At 41.7% G+C, this 16,870-nt stretch overlaps 1 protein-coding gene across 6 annotated transcripts in view; it reads right to left on the bottom strand.

Annotated features, from left to right (window-relative positions):
- The window catches only part of NAV1 (neuron navigator 1), a 345,632-nt gene that overhangs the window by 109,424 nt on the left and 219,338 nt on the right, over window positions 1-16,870 (bottom strand). For all 6 annotated transcript variants that reach the window (XM_053706924.1, XM_053706925.1, XM_053706926.1 and 3 more), the window contains 5 exons: window positions 13,805-14,087; window positions 13,059-13,722; window positions 12,547-12,909; window positions 9,750-9,791; window positions 3,199-3,341 (listed from right to left, as the gene is read on the bottom strand). In XM_053706924.1, the coding sequence (XP_053562899.1) occupies window positions 3,199-3,341; window positions 9,750-9,791; window positions 12,547-12,909; window positions 13,059-13,722; window positions 13,805-14,087 (1,495 nt within the window). The remainder of the gene's footprint in view (window positions 1-3,198; window positions 3,342-9,749; window positions 9,792-12,546; window positions 12,910-13,058; window positions 13,723-13,804; window positions 14,088-16,870) is intronic.

Genomic DNA, 16,870 nt, shown 5'->3' with positions numbered 1-16,870 from the left:
ATGCTTAGGGTGCATGAGCTGCAGTTCTATTATAAAGGGACCTCACTTCCTCCACCCACACAGTGGGAAAAGATATGACATACATGGATTCCATACATGTGAAACTAGGTATGTAGTATACCTTATCAAATGCCCATGTTCCCTAGTTTACTTGGGTGAGACCACTCAAAAGATAAGGGACCGAATTAGCCAACACAGGTGTAATATTAGGAAGCAAAACGTAGAGGCACCTTTGTCTAAACACTTTATTGAAAAAAATCATAACATCAGTCAGTTACGTTGGCAAATCATAGAACATGTACAAGCTCCCAGAAATGGTGCTGATAGGGAGATATTATTAAAGCAGAGAGAGATGTGGTGGATCTTCAAAATGGAGACTATGACACCTAAGGGGTTAAATCGAGACTTCGATCTCTCCTGCTTTATATAATATATTGAATACAATTAAGGTGATCATACTGAGTGTTATCATTCCATATCCATAAAGTTATCATTTCATATCCTTAAAGTACTGAGTAATTATACAGTAAACAAGAAAAACATAGGTTCAATAAATTGTTTGTCTATACACTAATAGTGCCAAATGCTTATGTCCACATTAGTAAATTCCAAGTATCTCTACATTTAACTTGTAAATGTATCTGTGCAAATAATCTTTCACTTTGCCGTGAAATTATGTTTTTATTATTTGATACAAAGAAGCAGAATGTTAATACTTTCATATGTAAATTATAATGTTCAGCCATTAGATGGCGCCATACACACAGTGTATCACAGAATTGGCGCGAATATCTGAAGGGTTTAAAAATTGTACTGCAAATTGTTTGCATCAGATTGCATGATTAAGGGGGTCCCCCCGAAATGTCGCAATTTTTATTCAAGGTCTTTAATAAATGTATAACTTTTTATCCTAAGTGCTGGCATTCCTCTCTAATTTTGCATATTTTAAAAACGGGGGACAGGGAAAAAGGAATCCCTGGTTTATCCCATTCCTGAGTTATGATATCGGCCATACAGTCTGGAACTGGAAACACTTCCACGGATGAGGATACATCATATACCCTATTAAGTTTACTAGACCTCTTTGGATTCTCTGCGACAGATGAGTCGGATTCTTCCAAAGTAGCAAGAACCTCCTTTAAAAGTACACGGAGGTGTTCTAACTTAAATCTGAAATTAATCTCCTCTGAATCTGCAGAATTGGTCACTACAGTATCAGAATCTGACAATTCTCCCTCAGAAGCCACTGAGGTATCATCCTTATCAGATAACAGACAAACTGACTAATGCAGCCTTAGTGGAGTCAGAATCCTTATTAACTTCAATATTTTTAGATTTCCTCTTGCACTTAACTTTCGGAAAAGCTGATAAGGCTGCTGAAACAGAAGTGATCTGTGCAGTGAAATCCGAGAGACGGCAGGGCACTGCATGTGGAACTTGCAAAGTCTGGACATTTGAGGGGATAATTGAGGCATGGCCTGCACAACATTATCCTGAGAGACATTTGTCTCAGAAGGATGTAAATTATCTTTAATGTCTTAGATAATCCTTGCTTGCAGGGAAAAGTACCCATAAAATAATTAAATATCTTCTGACACCATCTTCGCACATCCTCCCTTGACAGAGGCAAAGAGAATGACTGGGGGTTATGTGTAAGGGAAGTGACACTTAACAGCTCTGCTGGAGTGCGCTTTGCCTCCTCCTGCTGGCCAGGCGTGAATATCCCACTGGTAACTGGAATGATTCATGGACCCTCCATGCCATAGGGAAAAAAGGGATTATCTTTTTAAACAATAACATTTTTTAAGTAGGTTGTCCCTATAAAGGACCAGTAAATAAAGTAGATTTGCATAATCAACAAATGCATGATAAAAAGACAATGCAATATCACTTAGTCTTAACTTCAAATGAATAGTAGATTATTTTCTGACAAATTTCAGTTATGCCCATTTACACTCCTGCATCATGTGACAGCGATCAGCCAATCACAAATGCATATACGTATATACAGTGAATTATTGCACATGCTCAATAGGAGCTGGTGACTCAAAAAGTGTAAATATAAAAAGGCTGTGCACATTTTGTTAATGGAAGTAAATTGGAAAATTGTTTAAAATTACCTGCTCTATCTGAATCATGATAGTTTAATTTTGACTTGAGTGTCCCTTTAAGTACATAAATTATATCTAGCATTTATATAGTGTTTAATGTAATTCTATAAAGATGTGCAGTTATTTGTGATCTAGCCAAACAAACAATCTCATTGCAGTGGGACATAGAAAATTAAATAAAAGTGGGATTTAAAGAAACATTAAACTTAAACATATTCTATTATAAACATGAAAAAACAGCAATGAAATATGTTTATCAATATTTATATTAATGCAAAAATATTTTATGTTAAAGCTGTTTAAATGAATATTAAATAAAAACTGAAAATGATCATTGGCTGTTAAAGGGACATTATACACTCATTTTTTCTTTGCATAAATGTTTTGTAGATGATCTATTTATAAAGCCCATAAAGTTTTTTTTTTAAATAAATGTATAGTTTTGCTTATTTTTAAATAACATTGCTCTGATTTTCAGACTCCTAACCAAGCCCCAAAGTTTTATGAGAATACCGTCAGCTACCTTCTCCAGCTTGCTCCTGTTTGTGTAAAGGGTCTTTTCATATGCAAAAGAAGGGGGAGGGGGGAGTGTCTTATTTCCCACTTGCAGTGGGCTTTCCAGCTACCTTTTCAACAAAGCTAAACTGAGAGCTTCTAAGTAAGTTTTTAAACAGTTTTATACTGGATTTTTATATCAGTATCTGTGCATCTTATTCTTTATAGTAGTGTCTATTACATGCAGTTATATAAAAATGAGTGTATACTGTCCCTTTAAGGACAACTCTGTTGGCAAACAGGGACACACCTTCACAAGCAAGTAATCTGCACATGAACTTCCAAAAAACACCAAAACAAAACTAAAACAGTAATACAAACATACTTTTTTTTTATAAAGAAAAATATATAAAGTGCATGGTAAAAAAACAAAGCAAAAACTGATATGTGTAACTTTGTTCCAAAAGAAGAGAACAAATGAAAGACACTGTAGAAAAAAAAGAAGAAAACAACAGGGATGGAGAATACCAAGTGAAGTAAGGAAAATGCTGATACGGAACAATTGAAAGATAGGAAATACGATAGGAATTACCCAAGCTTGTCAAGGGGGGTTTGCCCACATTGGTGAGAGGCAGAGGGGGTGGTAGAGGAGATAGATCCTCAGCATCTTGGATTCCACCAATTGTGTGCGAGTGACGCCTCTCTTTGGGTTCATCTTGGGAATGTGACTGATATCTGGAACAGCCAATTAAAGAATAAGTCAGTTATGACACACAACATTAGTCTAAAGAACACAGCTTAGTCTTCAGTTCCTATCATCAACACAGACAAGCACTGCTACTAGAGAGGATTTATTTTTATGTCATGTGATTCCATTAAGATTCCCCTGTTGCTGTAGCATATGGCTCTCTATGGGCAAGATTACAAATCGCGCATTATGAGTTTTCCACGCGCAATGTGGTCTTTTCGCAATCAATTTCCATTGCGCAGCTATTACAAGTCTTGGAAAATCGCGATTGGACATGTGCATTCGCCTTTTACGCAACAATCCTTTCCAAGCTCGAAGAGCTGTAGTTAACAGTTTAGCTCAACATAAACGTTTCACAAAACACTTCAAAAATACATTACAAAGTACAGTTACACTCATATTAACACTGTCTAATAAAAATTAAAAAAAAAATATTGCTCACAAACGTTATAAGGGCTCAAAGATAGGAAATCTCGGGTGTTAGGGGAAAAAAAGCAGACGAAGGGAGATATGTTTAAACTATGGAGATAATGAAAAGATTTTACATTAAAATCTTATGCACATTAAACAAGGCTTAAATATCCCTCCCACTTCCCCTATCCCCCAGTCATTCTGCCGAGGGAACAAGGAAAAGTAGGAGAAAGACAAATTACGGGCAGGGTCGTGGACTCTCCCTGCCAGGAAGGATAAATTATGTTTTCCTTCCATAAGGCAGGGAGATTCCACGACTTCATTCCTTACTATTGGGAAAACTATATCCAAGCTCCAGAGAACACTAAGGGAATAACGGGAGGGAACAAAAGAGAGGCGGACCCTAGTCTGAGGGAATCACAGCCTGCAAAACTTTTCTCCCGAAAGCTGCTTTGGCCGAAGCAAACACATCCAACTTGTAAAATTTAGAAAAAGTATGTAAGGAGGACCAAGTAGCCTCCTTACAAATCTGATCCATAGAGGCTTCATTCTTAAAAGCCCAGGAGGAAGCCACTGCTCTAGTAGAATGAGCCGTTATTCTATCAGGAGGCTTTTGTCATGCTGTCTCGTAAGCTAAGTGGATGATACTGCTCAACCAGAAATATAGGGAAGTCGTCGTAGCCTTCTGCCCCCTACGCTTCTCCGAATAGATGACAAAGAGGAAGATTGTCTGAACTCCTTCGTAGCCTGAAGATAAAACTTCAAGGCACGAACCACATCTAGATTATGAAGCAAACATTCCTTCGCTGAAGAAGGATAAGGACACAAAGAAGGAACAACAATCTCTTGATTAATGCTACGATCAGAAACCACCTTAGGGAGAAACCCTAATTTAGTATGTAAATCCGCATTATCAGCATGGAAAAAAAGATAAGGGGGGGTCACATTGCAAAGCAGAAATCTAAGAAACTCTGCGCGCAGAGGCAATTGGCAACAAAAAAGAACCTTCCAAGATAACAATTTAATGTCAACAGTATGCATAGGCTCAAACGGAGCCTGCTGCAAAACACGAAGAACAAGATTGAGGCTCCAAGGCGGAGCCCCAGATCTAAGCACAGGTCTGATCCTAGTCAGAATCTTAACGAAGGACTGCACATCCGGAAATTCGAACAATCTTCTGTGCAGTAACACCAACAGGGCCGATATCTGTCCCTTCAGGGAACTAGCAGATAGACCCTTCTCCAGTCCATCCTGGAGAAAAGACACAATTCTGGCAACCTTAACCTTAAGCCAGGAAAAGACACGCACTTCACACCAGTACAAGTAAGTCCTCCACACTTTATGATAGATATGACGAGTAACTGGCTTATGAGCTTGAATCAGAGTGTCAAAAACAGTCTCTGTGAACCCTCTCTTGGCTAAGACTAAACGTTCAATCTCCACGTAGTCAGCCACAGAGAATCTAGATTTTGATGTACGAAGGGACCCTGTATCAGCAGATCTCTGCGACAAGGTAAACTCCATTGAGGAGATGAGGACATCCCCACCAGATCCGCAAACCACGTCCTTCGAGGCCATGATGGAGCAATCAGAATCACTGATGCTCGCTCCTGCTTGATGCGGGCCTCCACACAAGGGAGAAGTGGTAATGGAGGAAAATGATATGAGTCTGAACCTCCATGGCACTGCTAGGGCATCTATCAGTTCCACCTGATGATCCCTCGACCGTACCTGGGTAGCTTGGTATTGAGGCAGGATGCCATGAGATCCATCTACAGCATCCCCCACTCAATGCATATCTCTGCAAACACCTTGGGGTGGAGAGACCACTCCCCTGGGTAAAAAGATTGCCTGCTGAGGAAGTCCGCTTCCCAGTTGTCCACACCTGGAACGTGGATAGCTGACAGCGTACAGTTGTGAGTCTCTGCCCACTATAGTATCTGAGATACTTCTCTCATCGCCAAGGGACTTCTCGTTCCCCCCTGATGGTTGATGTAGGCAACCAAGGTTATATTGTCTGATTGGAATCTGATAAACTGGGATGATCCCAGAAGGGGCCAAGCCTTCAAAGCATTGAAGATTTCCCGGAGTTCCAATATATTGATCGGAAGAGAGGACTCCTCCCGAGTCCACAGCCCTTGTGCCTTCTTGGCACTCCAAATGGCTCCCCAGCCGGAAAGGCTTGCGTCGGTAGTCACAATCTCCCAGGACGGTCTCAAGGAGCATGTGCCTTGGGACAGATGATCAAGACAGAGCCACCATGAGAGCGAGTCTCGACAGGTTGTCCAGCACAAACTGTTGGGACAGATCTGAATGGTCGCCGTTCCATTGTCTCAGCATGCATTGTTGTAAGGGTCTGAGATGGAATCTGGCAAAGAGAATGATGTCCATACAGGACACCATGAGTCCAATCACCTCCATACACTGGGCCACTGAGGGTCTGAAGGAGGCCTGGAGGGCAAGGCATGCAGTAGTTAGCTTGCAATGTCTCTGATCTGTGAGAAATATTATCATGGATATGGAGTCTATTATTGTCCCCAGGAGATTCACCCTGGTACTTGAAATAAGAGAACTCTTTTCCAAGCTTATCTTCCATCCATGCGACTCCGAGTTCTTCCGCTAGACGAAAAGACGGTACCTGTACCAAGAAATCGTCCAGGTAAGGAGGTACTGCAATACCTCGTGTTCTGGCAACGGCTAGAAGAGCACCCAGAACATTCGTTAATATCCTTTGAGAAGTAGCTAGGCTGAGTAGAAGAGCTATGAACTTGAAGTGCTGGTCCAGAAAGGTAATCCTTAGGAACTGAAAACGTTCCTTGTGTATCGGAACATGAAGGTATGCAACCTTCAGGTCTATGGTGGTCATAAACTGTCCTTCCTAAACCAGAGAGAGGATTGACTGTATTGTCTCCATCTTGAAAGAGGGAACACTCAGACACTTGCATAGGCACTTTAAGTCCAGAATTGGACAAAAAGTTCCCTCCTTTTTTGGAACCACGAAAAGGTTTGAATAAAACCCCAAACCTCTTTCTGCTGTAGGTACTGGGACAATTACTCCTAGAGAGGAGAGATCCCGTACGCAACCTAAAAAGGCAGTCCTCTTTTCTGGTCTTGTAGACAGTCTGGAGAGTAGGAATCTGCCCCTGGGCGGATGAGATTTTAATCCTATCCGGTATCCCTGCTACACAACCTCCAGGACTCAAGGATCCTGTACATCCTGGTACCAAGCGTTTGAAAAAAAGAGACAGTCTGCCCCCTTCTCGATCCAATCCCGGATAGAGGACCGCCCCTTTCACGCCGATTTGTCCTCTGTTGTCTTAGTCTGTTTGGACTTTGGAAAAACATGTCTGAGCAATATGCAAAGGTGTGTAATCATGTAACAAAAGGCACAACACTCAGGGACAGTTACACCCGCAAGGAACTGTAGAGTCCCTCCCCAAGGCAACCTCCGGGGGGGGACACACGCCACCCCACATGGAGGAACCATAAACTGGGTTACCCGCATGTGCAGAAGTATGATTTGGTAGGGAACTCGCCTCTCGGAGTACAGGACCCCCAGAGGCGGATGGCTCAGCAGTCCCTTGATTCCCCGAGCCTGAGGAACCAGGCGCTCTGAAATGGTTTACGGAACCAAACTGGTTGACAGGTGTCAACGAGGCCAATCCGGATTCATCACCGGACACAGAATCTGAAATCAAAATAGTCTCAGTATCAGAATCCTCCGGAACTGAATCTGAAATGAACAGTCTCAGCATCAGAATCCTCCATAACTGGATAGAGGATATTTAAATATGGACTAAAGCAGTAAAAACAAAAACGGCACCTTACACCTCCAATGGCTGGGGCACTCAACACCTCCTATGACCAGACCTGCGGACTAGAAATTTTCCCTCGCCACGCGGTCGGTAATGCGGAAATGGAAAAACTGAACATAGCCATGCCCGAACACAAGGTGAACCGTACAGTCCAAAAAAAGTGTGCCCAACTAAAAGGCAGCGTCACTTCCAAAGGACTCAATGTTCCAACCACGAGCCCAGTAAACATTACACATAAGCGGGTTGAATCACATAACAAACATGATTATAAGCCCCCCCCCCCCTGTTCAATAACCCCTTCAGGAGATATAAACCCTCGATTCCAAGATAATAAAAGAGACTCACTGAGACCCTTATGTATAAGTTAGACCCGCAAGGTGGTAGCCTCTCAGGAAACCTTCAGATTACAGTACATTGACGAATAAAAGTAAAATGAAACGATCTTACCGGAATCTACACCGTGGAACAGGAACACGGCTCTACAAGTGTGACGGATAGTAGCATCGCATCCGCCATGGACTTGAGAGAAGAAAGTAGGCAGTGAAGCGAAGTTCGACAATTGCTTGAGGAGCTATTAATATGAGTCGAGATGGTTTCGCAGAAAGAAACTCCCTGCATCTCCGGACTTTAACTTTAATCCAAGCCCTCACTGAGAGACTGACAGGACTACTTAAAACTCCTGTCCCATGCCGAAGAATACTACCCTCCATAAGAGACAAAAACAAAAATTTAAAATTCTGACACTTCTCTGCCATCCTCTGGGATGAAAGGCAAAGAATGACTGGGGGTGAGGTGAGTGGGAGGAGTATTTAAGCCTTTTAGCTGTGGACTCTTTCCATTTAAGAAGGAAAAGAAAGAAAGAAAGAAAGAAAGAAAGAAAGAAAGAAAGAAAGAAAGAAAGAAAGAAAGAAAGAAAGAGAGAGAGAGATGTGGAGAGAGAGAGAGATGTGGAGAGAGAGAGAGAGATGTGGAGAGAGAGAGAGAGAGAGAGAGATGTGGAGAGAGAGAGAGATGTGGAGAGAGAGATGTGGAGAGAGAGAGAGATGTGGAGAGAGAGAGAGAGAGAGAGATGTGGAGAGAGAGAGAGAGAGAGATGTGGAGAGAGAGAGAGAGATGTGGAGAGAGAGAGAGAGAGAGAGATGTGGAGAGAGAGAGAGAGATGTGGAGAGAGAGAGAGAGAGAGAGAGAGAGAGAGAGAGAGAGAGAGAGAGAGAGAGAGAGAGAGAGAGAGAGAGAGAGATGTGGAGAGAGAGAGAGAGAGAGAGAGAGAGAGATGTGGAGAGAGAGAGAGAGAGAGAGAGAGATGTGGAGAGAGAGAGATGTGGAGAGAGAGAGAGAGATGTGGAGAGAGAGAGAGAGAGAGAGATAGATAGAGAGAGAGAGAGAGAGAGAGAGAGATGTGGAGAGAGAGAGAGAGAGATGTGGAGAGAGAGAGAGAGAGAGAGATGTGGAGAGAGAGAGATGTGGAGAGAGAGAGATGTGGAGAGAGAGATGTGGAGAGGGAGAGAGAGAGAGATAGAGAGATAGAGAGAGAGAGAGAGAGATAGAGAGATAGAGAGAGAGAGAGAGAGAGAGAGAGAGAGAGAGATGTGGAGAGAGAGAGAGAGAGAGAGAGAGATGTGGAGAGAGAGAGAGAGAGAGAGAGAGAGAGAGAGATGTGGAGAGAGAGAGAGAGAGAGAGATGTGGAGAGAGAGAGAGAGATGTGGAGAGAGAGAGAGAGAGATGTGGAGAGAGAGAGAGAGAGATGTGGAGAGAGAGAGAGAGAGATGTGGAGAGAGAGAGAGAGAGAGAGATGTGGAGAGAGAGAGAGAGAGAGAGAGAGATAGAGAGAGAGAGAGAGATAGAGAGAGATAGAGAGAGAGAGAGAGAGAGAGAGAGAGATGTGGAGAGAGAGAGAGAGAGAGAGAGAGAGAGAGAGAGAGATAGAGAGAGAGAGAGAGAGAGAGAGATGTGGAGAGAGAGAGAGAGATGTGGAGAGAGAGAGAGAGAGAGATGTGGAGAGAGAGAGAGAGAGAGAGAGAGAGAGAGAGAGAGAGAGAGAGAGAGAGAGAGAGAGAGAGAGAGAGAGAGAGAGAGAGAGAGAGAGAGAGAGAGAGAGAGAGAGAGAGAGAGAGAGAGAGAGAGAGAGAAAATAATTGTATAACACATAATGAATACTAAGATCCTACCTCAAGCCCTTCTTTGGCAGAGTGTTTCGATCTAGGATGGAACTGTGGAATCACAAAAGAAGGATTTCAAGTGAATAACAAACTTAAGATGCCACTGACCTTATTCACATATTAAGTTCCTGTGTATACATGTTTCATTGCACATATTATGCATTTAAAGTAATGAGGCTTTTCCTTATACCACATAAGTTTATAAAATTAGTTACAGTCTATCTATCTATCTATCTATCTATCTATCTATCTATCTATCTATCTATCCGTGTTCTTCACAGAAACTGTTGCTAGCCAGATGACAGTGTAATACATTGCAATATGATAAAGTTTTCTTCCATCTAAACCACAAATTAATTGTATAATTTAAATTAATTTAATAATACTTTGTGCAATAAGCATTGGAAAAAAAATAATATTAGAGTAAAATTTTGGCCAGGTGGTCAGTAAAATCAGCCGGGTGGGGAGAACACTAAATAATGATAATAATAATAATATTTCTGAAAGCTCAGTCCATTTTAACCCCTTCCCGTCTGTACTTAATAGTCTACATCAGAAGTTCTGATGTAAACAAATAAGTTAGAAGTGAAATCACGCAATGACGGTAGGCACGCCCTCCAGCATGCGATCCCATTCAGGAAACGCTTTTGACTTCAGTACAGCCAAAAGGCTAGGACGTTCTATGCCGTCCTAAGGGCGGTAAAGCCCAGTGCAGTTAGGACGGCATAGAAAGTCCTAAGGGCAGGAAGGGGTTAATAGATTGTGAGCAAAACTAGCTATTTCATATAAAAATAAACCCAAAGGAGCAATTTATCATACTATTTATACTCTGCTGCTAGTATAACATGTCGCTGGAAACACATTAAGGGGAAACAAATTTTAAAGTAAACTGTCCAAAGTGACAGGCCTGGATTTTGTCTAGACTGTCTATTGTTCAGGATAGATCTCCTCTGATAAAAGAGACTTCACCCTGAGTTATACTGTCCTACTAAACAACCACATATGTTTTTTTACCCAGTTTTCATCTTTCCCAGTTGAATGTATTTTCATGTTCACACATCAAGGCCACCAGGGGGCTCCAAATACCAAAGACAACGCTTGTGCTTAAAAGACAACCTTTTATGGGGGATGATCCTTTTTTAACTAAACAATGCTAAAACAGAGATAAGATGTTCTGCATTTAAAAAAAAAACACGCTTCTGCAGAAGTTAAAGTGAAGGCAAACTTTGGTAAATGAAAGCCCTTTTTAAAAAAATACTATTAAAAACAGAGGCACTTTTATTAATCAAAGTTTACAATGCAGCCGTTTTGTTAAAAAATTACCATTTTTTCTTTTCACTGCTACAGCAGCTTCCCCCACCTAGAGATCCTCTCTTCACACCTCAGCAATGACCAATCCGTCTTCCTCCAATCACAGCATGGCCTCAGGCAATGACTACCCTGGGGGGGAAGCTGTGATTTGAGGAAGCAGGATTAGTCATTGCTGACGTGTGAATAGAGGATCTCTAGGTGGGGGGAGCTGCTGTAGCAGTGAAAAGAAAAAAAAAAGGTAATTTTTTTTAACAAAACGGCTGCTTTGTAAACTTTGATGAATGAAAGTGCCCCTGTTTTTAATAGTATTTTTAAAAAACGGGCTTTCATTCACCAAAGTTTACCTTCACTTTAAAGTGTCAATTTTGATGCTAAAATGCCTGGTTTTTAAAAATTTTATTAAAAACAGGGGCACTTTAAATTCATCAAAATTTACATTTAACTCCTGTTGTGAAAAAAAAAAAACTTACCTTTTAAACTTGACAGCCGATCCAGCTTCCTCCACCCGTCGCAAAGCCTCTTCCTGGGTCTAAAATGAGGAATCCGGCTTCCTCCAATCACAGCGTTGAATCAGACACGGATTCCCCCGGGGGGGGGAGCCGTGATTGGAGGATGACCTATCCATCATTTCTGATGTCAGAAATGGCTTGTGACGACCGGAGGAAGCTGGAGCTGTTTTTTTTTTCACAACAGGAGTGAAATGTAAATTTTTATGAATTAAAGTGCCCCAGTTTTTAATCAAATTTTTTAAAACAGGGCACTTTGGCATCAAAATTGACATTCACTTTGAAATTTAGTAACAGTGAGTAAAGTTTGAATGAGAAATAGCTTCTACTATATTATATACAGTATATATATATATATATATCCATAAACAGCATGCACTCACTGGTTTTGTATAAAAAGTGCTTTAATGGCACACAAAGGAATCAGTGACGTTTTAGGGATCTCACCCTTTCTTCAGACTTAGTGGGTTGAGATCCCCGAAACGTCGCTGATTGCTTGTGTGCCAATAAAGCACTTTTTACACAAAACCAGTGTGTGCATGCTGTTTATGGAACTGTGAATTTGACTGCCTGCAACCTGGTAGCTGTTTTGGAGGTGGAGGTGTGCTCTGCTGGAGTAATTATTTATAATATATATATATATATATATATATATATATATATATATATATATATATATATATATATATATATATATACATATATACACACACACACACACACACACATATATATACATATATACACACACATAGGGTTTGAAATCTCCAGTGGCCCCAGACGACTTAGAAATTTCACTTTTTCCTATCGTTAGCATTGAGTGGACTAGTAACTCTTCCCTTTGGCTAAAAGCTACTGGTAGCTTTTAACCCCTGACTAGTAAGCCATAGTGATATTTTTCCACTCCTGTTTATAGGGTGTAAAGTGCACTTGTTTATGCATGTGTATAATATTCTGAAATCGCAGGATTTACCAAGAAAAGCACTAACCTCTCAGTCACAGGGGACTTGGGTGTAGTCTCCTTCCAGCCAGTATCTGGTATGTTTTTCTCTCCCCCTCCTGCAGGCGGAGCAGGAGAGACACTGATAGAGAGAGGTAGTGACTCCATACTGCGGTGAAGCCCAGAAAGCTTGGGGTACATCCTAAAGCTCCCAAGCCCTTGTGAAAAGCTGGCAGAATTAATGTTTAGGATAGGAGCTGGGCTGGGAGTGAGGCATGGGCCTGTTGTGGGCAGGTCCAGCTGTTTGTTAGGGGGCACTTCTGGCACAGAGGGAGTGAAGTCTAGACTATTGGAATTCACTTTATCCAGATTGGAGAGGGTGGGGGTCTTCATAAATGGCTTTGCAATAGCCCTGAGGATGGAGAAAGAGAAGACAATTGAGTACAAAGCTAGATGGTGTTGCAAGCTCACATTATGCCCGACAATGAAGAGTGTCCTGCCATTACAGGTTTTTGACAGTATAAAAATCTAATTTAAATGGGTCAGCTAAGTTATTCTCACCTGTGTGGGGTAGTTGGAGTACCCTCCTTTCCTTTTATTAATTGTGCTTCTTCCTGAATGGTATTATTCACTCTGCACTCTGTGTCTTGGGCCACAGCTTTGGCACGAGCCTTCTCTTTCTCACGGTCAGTTTGGTTTACACCAGGCCGACAATGGCCTACCTTGGAGGGTTCCTTAAGACGTGAAGTGGAAGTAGTCCCAGGCTTGCATGGCACAGGCACCAAGGTTGAATCAATGCTGCTACTTAGAGGCCGACTGACACCTCTGCTCCCTGTCACACTCATGGCACTGGATTTGGCTGGACGAGGAAGGCTACGGTATTGAATATTGGTCCGAGCAGAAGGAGACAGGAAGCCAGGCTCTGCATTACCTGAAACATCTAGGCTTGTTTTTCTGTTGCCTCCTGTTGGCGTTGGTGCAGGCTTCACTGGGATCCCTGAGGATTTTGGGGTCTTACCAAGCGTGGCGGAGCCTCCAGTAAGTGGGGAGGAAGGAGTGACTGGCTTTTTATAACCAAAAGAGGAAGCTGGACGTGCAATGCCTGAAGGGGGCTTCTTGGCCTCAGGCGAGCGAGGGTCTCGACCAGCATCAGAAGAGGATCGCTGAAGTCCTCCTGTCTTCAGTGTTAATTTAGTTTTGTCTGTTGCCTTTTGTTCTGATTTACCTGGGAAAAAAAGTAAAGCAGATGATTACCTGTGTGTTGGTTAATGGGCTCTTCAGGATCCGCTGATTTATTGGCTCTTTACCTCCTCCTCCTTTCATGGTTATCTGCCCAGAATGGGTAATTGGAGAGGTGATGCCCACTGGTGGATTTTTGCCTTTGCGCAGTGGCTGCCCAAGGGTGACTGGTTTTTTGGTCTCAGATTTAGGCAGGTCATCGCTCTTTTCTCTCCTCCATCGGGATGCCGCATGATCTGATTTTAGACTTCCACTGTCGTACTCCATCTTGCGTGGTGTTCTCTCTTCTGGTTCACTGTGCCAACTCAGCCCACTTTCTGCCAATGAACGCTTCTCTGAATCTGTGCGAAGCTACAGTTAACAGGAAAGACAAAAGTTAGAAAAGTCATAGGAATATCAATCTATGCCAAGTGGAAGCTGAAAAGCAGAGATCACTGTACTTCACAGGGGTGGTATCTACTCTTTTTATGAATTTTGTTAGGTGATCTATTATGTAAGTAAATTCTGAGTGTGCATTGTGAAATGTTATCAATTTGTGCTTAATCACAATTTATTAATCTGTTATGTACTTGAAGCCACTGCATTTGTGCAGTATGTATTTAAAGGGATATTAAACTGCTGTGCACAGTTACAAAAGAATAGTAACTACTCACCATGTTATTGCATTTAATCATGTTTCTGCAACCCTTTTAAAATCAACTTTCCTGTTTTAATAGCTTAAAGGGACACTAAACCCAAATTTTTTCTTTCATGATTCAGAGAGAGCATGCAATTTAAGCAATTTTCTAATTTACTCCTATTATCAATTTTTCTTCGTTCTCTTGCTATCTTAATTTAAAAAGCAGAAATGTGATGCATAGGAGCCCATTTTTGGTTGAGAACCTGGGTTATGCTTGCTTATTCGTGGGTAAATGTAAGCCTCCAATAAGCAAGCACTATTCATGGTGCTGAATCTAAAATGGGCTGGCTGCTAAGATTTACATTCCTGCTTTAAAATAAAGATAACAAGAGAACGATGAAAAATTGATAATAGAAGTAAATTAGAAAGTTGCATAAAATTTCATGGTCTATCTGAATCATGAAAGAAAAAATTTGGGTTCAGTGTCCCTTTAAAGATGACAGATACTGAAGCTCCGCTTCTTTGTACTGGGGATGCCATCTTGGAGCTCAAGTATTATTATCACAGCCTGTGACAGAAGCAGTGCACACTCTGAGATCAGTAATAACATAAATTATGCTTACCTGATAATTTCCTTTTCTTCTATTGGAAAGAGTCCACAGCTGCATTCATTACTTTTGGGAAATATGAACCTGGCCACAAGGAGGAGGCAAAGACAACCCAGCCAAAGGTTCCTCCCACTCCCCTCATCCCCCAGTCATTCTGCAGAGGAACAAGGAACAGTAGAAAAAATATCAGGGTGCAAGGTGCCAGAAGAATATAAGGACGCCCACATAAAATTACGGGTGGGGAGCTGTGAACTCTTTCTATCAGAAGAAAAGGAAATTATCAGGTAAGCATAATTTATGTTTTTCTTCTTAAAATGGAAAGAGTCCACAGCTGCATTCATTACTTTTGGGAAAACAATACCCAAGCTATAGAGGACACTGAATGCCAAGACGGGAGGGTACAATGGCGGCCCACACTGAGGGCACCAGGCCTGAACCTCTACCCAATAAAAAACACTGCTTCGTCTGAAGCCGAGAAAAATTTTAAGAGGAAAAGCCCCAATGACACTGACTCACAGTTAGTCCAGAAGCCAAACTAGAGACCGCTAACGGACTCGACTAAGCCAACAGTTCTCCAGGAGACACTATATATATTAATTTATTTATTAATTCCACCTTAAATTTCTGCCCACAGGTGCATCCAGGTACTATTAGTCACATGTCTAATTCATCCAATAAGTGAGGGGTAAGCACTATTTATTTTAGCCAATTTTATCTGGGAGTATGCTTATGATTAAGGCTGAAATGCCGAAACATGTAAATCATACATCCTAGCTTTGCATTCCTACTTATTTTAAATTGTTTGAAATAAAGATAGCTTTTTACTGTATCCTGAGAGAAGTGCCGGCTTTTTCTTCTGCTATTCAAGTATATATATATATATATATATATATGTTTGTGCATGCGTGCAAGTATGTATTTATGCCCCAATGGCTGGGGAACTCACCACCTCCTATGAACAAGCCCCTGTGGACTAGAAAATTTCCTTTTCCACACGGTCGGGAATGCGGAAATGGAACAACGGAACGTAGCCACGCCTGAACACAAGGTGAACCGTACAGTCCAAACAAACGCGCCCAACCATAAGGCTGCATCACTTCCAAAAGGCCTCAATGTTCCAACCATGAACCCAGTAAACACTGCACATAAGCAGGTTGAATAACATAACAAACATTATAAACCCCCCACCGTTCAAAACCCCCCCTCAGGAGATATTAACCCTCGATTCCAAGATACTAAAAGAGACTCACTGAGACCCTTATGTATAGTTAGACCCGCAAGGGAAACATTCACATCACAGTACATTGCAAATAAAGTAAAATGAAACGATCTTACCGGAATCTATGCCATGGAACAGGAACACGGCCCTTTAAGTGTGACTAATAGTAGCATCGCCTCAGCCATGGACTTGAGAGAAGAAAGCAGGCAGCGAAGCAAAGTTCGACAAAGCTGAGTGTTTGAGGAGCTGTTAATATGAGTCGGATGGTTTCGCAGAAAGAAGCTCCCTGCATCTCCGGACTCTAACTTTCATCCAAGCCCTCACTGAGAGACTGACAGGACTACTTAAAACTCCTGTCCCATGCCAAAGAGTACTACCCTCCATAAGAGACAAAAACAAAAAAGTAAATTTATGCTTACCTGATAAATTAATTTCTTCTATAGTACGACGAGTCCACGGATTCATCCTTTACTTGTGGGATATTATCCTCCTGCTAACAGGAAGTGGCAAAGAGCACCACAACAGAGCTGTCTATATAGCTCCTCCCTTAGCTTCACCCCCAGTCATTCGACCGAAGGTACAGGAAAAAAAAGGAGAAACTACAAGGTGCAGAGGTGACTGAAGTTTAAAATAAAAAAATATAATCTGTCTTAAAGGGCAGGCCGTGGACTCGTCGTACCATAGAAGA

This window comes from Bombina bombina, chromosome 3, assembly GCF_027579735.1.
Source record: "Bombina bombina isolate aBomBom1 chromosome 3, aBomBom1.pri, whole genome shotgun sequence".
NCBI classification, from domain to species: domain Eukaryota; kingdom Metazoa; phylum Chordata; class Amphibia; order Anura; family Bombinatoridae; genus Bombina; species Bombina bombina.
Note: the sequence above shows the minus strand (reverse complement) of the source record. Positions and strands in the feature narration are given on the sequence as shown.